General features: G+C 54.0%; 1 protein-coding gene across 1 annotated transcript; it reads right to left on the reverse strand.

The window, feature by feature from the left end:
* Window positions 1-247: 247 nt before the first annotated feature.
* Window positions 248-1508, reverse strand: LOC311228473 (uncharacterized protein; the record flags this gene model as incomplete). Its single annotated transcript, XM_084314379.1, has 2 exons — window positions 248-1328; window positions 1498-1508. The coding sequence occupies 2 exons, from the start codon at window positions 1506-1508 to the stop codon at window positions 248-250; spliced, it is 1092 nt and encodes a 363-aa protein (XP_084170505.1).
* Window positions 1509-1982: the final 474 nt, after the last annotated feature.

Raw genomic sequence — 1982 nt, forward strand, 5'->3', positions numbered from 1 at the left:
TTAGCCATTTAGCTGACGCTTTTATCCACAGCGACTTACAAATTGTGTACAACAATGAGGGTATACGTATAGAATGTCTACTTCCTCTTTCTCTCTACATACATAATATGTTCTCTGAATACAAATGCACCCTCTTTGAAATACGACAATCGGGGGGGGGGTCTGTCGAGAATCCAATGAGCTGATTAGCTTACAATCTTGGTTTGACAAGCCCCTTCATTATGCTGTCATGTAAAGGACACGCTCCCTAATTATAGTAAGCCTCCCACTCTGCGGTCTCCTCCTCTGTGCACTCTTTCGGTGAGCGGCTCTTCTTATTCCTATCTCCCAGGACGATGGAAGCGACCACTGTGATCACCACCGTGGCCGAGAGAATAAGAACCGTCACCGTCTCGCCGAAGCACAGGTCGGTGTCCACCTCCGCCATCAAACTGCCCCGTAGCTTGGCAGGCTCGCTGCACGCCAACTGCTGGTAGTCGTCCATGAAGAGGCGCTGGACGCTGGCCAGTTTCCGGAACACCCTCTGGAGGTCGCAGTCGCAGTGCCAGGGGTTGCCCTCCAGAAGGACATGCAAGGTGGAGGTGTGGATGCTCAGGAGCGTCATGAAGCCCAGGCCGGTCAGCCGGTTGAAGGCCAGGTCCAGCAGGACCAGGCTGGAGAGCGAGGTGAACGCCCCGGGCTCGGTGACGTTGATGCGGTTCCCCCGCAGTCCCAGCACCTCCAGGGAGTGCAGGGTGGAGAAAAGGTCCAGGTCCAGGCGCGCAAGTCGGTTTCCGTCCAGGCAGAGCCGCCGCAGCGCCGTCATGCCGCCCAGAGCTCGGGGCCTCACCACGTCGATCAGATTGTCGCTCAGGTCCAGCTTCACGAGACTGTCCAGCTTGCCGAACGTTCCGCTCCCCAGCACGGCGATGTGGTTGTGGGCCAGGACCAGCTCGGACAGCGACTCCAGACCCAAGGCGAAGCCGGTGCCCAGGGCGGTGAGGCGGTTCTGGCTCAGATCCAACCTCTGGAGACTCTGGAGGCTGATGAAAGCTCTGTCAGCCACGGAGCTGATGTTGTTCTCCTTCAACAGCAACACCCGAAGGTTCCAAAGGGCCCCGAAGGAGCCTGGGGGTAGGGCTGTCAAAAGGTTCCTGGAAAGGTCCAAATACTCTGTGTTGTACGGGAAGTTGCTGACAGGCATAGAGAAATTCCCACCTGAGCAGTTGACATATTTTATGTCTAGGAGACAGTCGCATCCCATATAACAAGCCCTAACTGCTGCTCCAGATAGAGGCAGAAGAGCAAACTGGAAGAGGAGCAGCCAATAGGGAGAGGCGACCATGTCTCTGGAGAAACACAAGATACACGTGTTAAAGAGGATTTGAGAAAATTGTCGCTGTGTGCAGTATATTCACCTCAAGCTCAACATAGAAATTCCCAAAACAAAGCTGCTTCGAATCTCATTCCCTAAATTCCACTTCAAGAGCACCCCATGCAAACATCCATTCTTCTCACCCAAGTCTCATGATTAATTCAGTCCAAAGCGTTATGAGCTGCAGACGCAAGACATTCCACTTATTAACCTCTCTCTCTCGGCGTCAGCATGTGTAAAAAAAATTCTGCGCCGAAGTGCTGGCGAGTTGAATAATGCCAGCTGTCAACGGAAAAACGGGAGGAGGGGGGGGGGGGGGGGGGGGGGAGAGAAAACACAGCAAATAATGACACAGGCTGACGTGATGACGTGATCAGTCTAAAGTATAATATATCAACATAAGACCTTGGCTTTTACCTGTTTCGTCTTTGTCATGAAAACACTCACACCGGCCGTCTGTCCATGCGGAGCCCAGACTGCCCAGCAGTCAGAGGCGGACAGGTGAGGCTGGACGTCTGTCAGACATTGAAAAGGGGTCGTCCTCTTGCCCTCCCCCTGCCAGTGCACCTGTTGACAGGGGAGAGACGCTCTGCCAAATGCCCGCTGTGAATAATTCATGGCTCGGCAG

This window comes from Notolepis coatsorum (assembly GCF_963971535.1).
Source record: "Notolepis coatsorum genome assembly, chromosome: 5".
NCBI classification, from domain to species: domain Eukaryota; kingdom Metazoa; phylum Chordata; class Actinopteri; order Aulopiformes; family Paralepididae; genus Notolepis; species Notolepis coatsorum.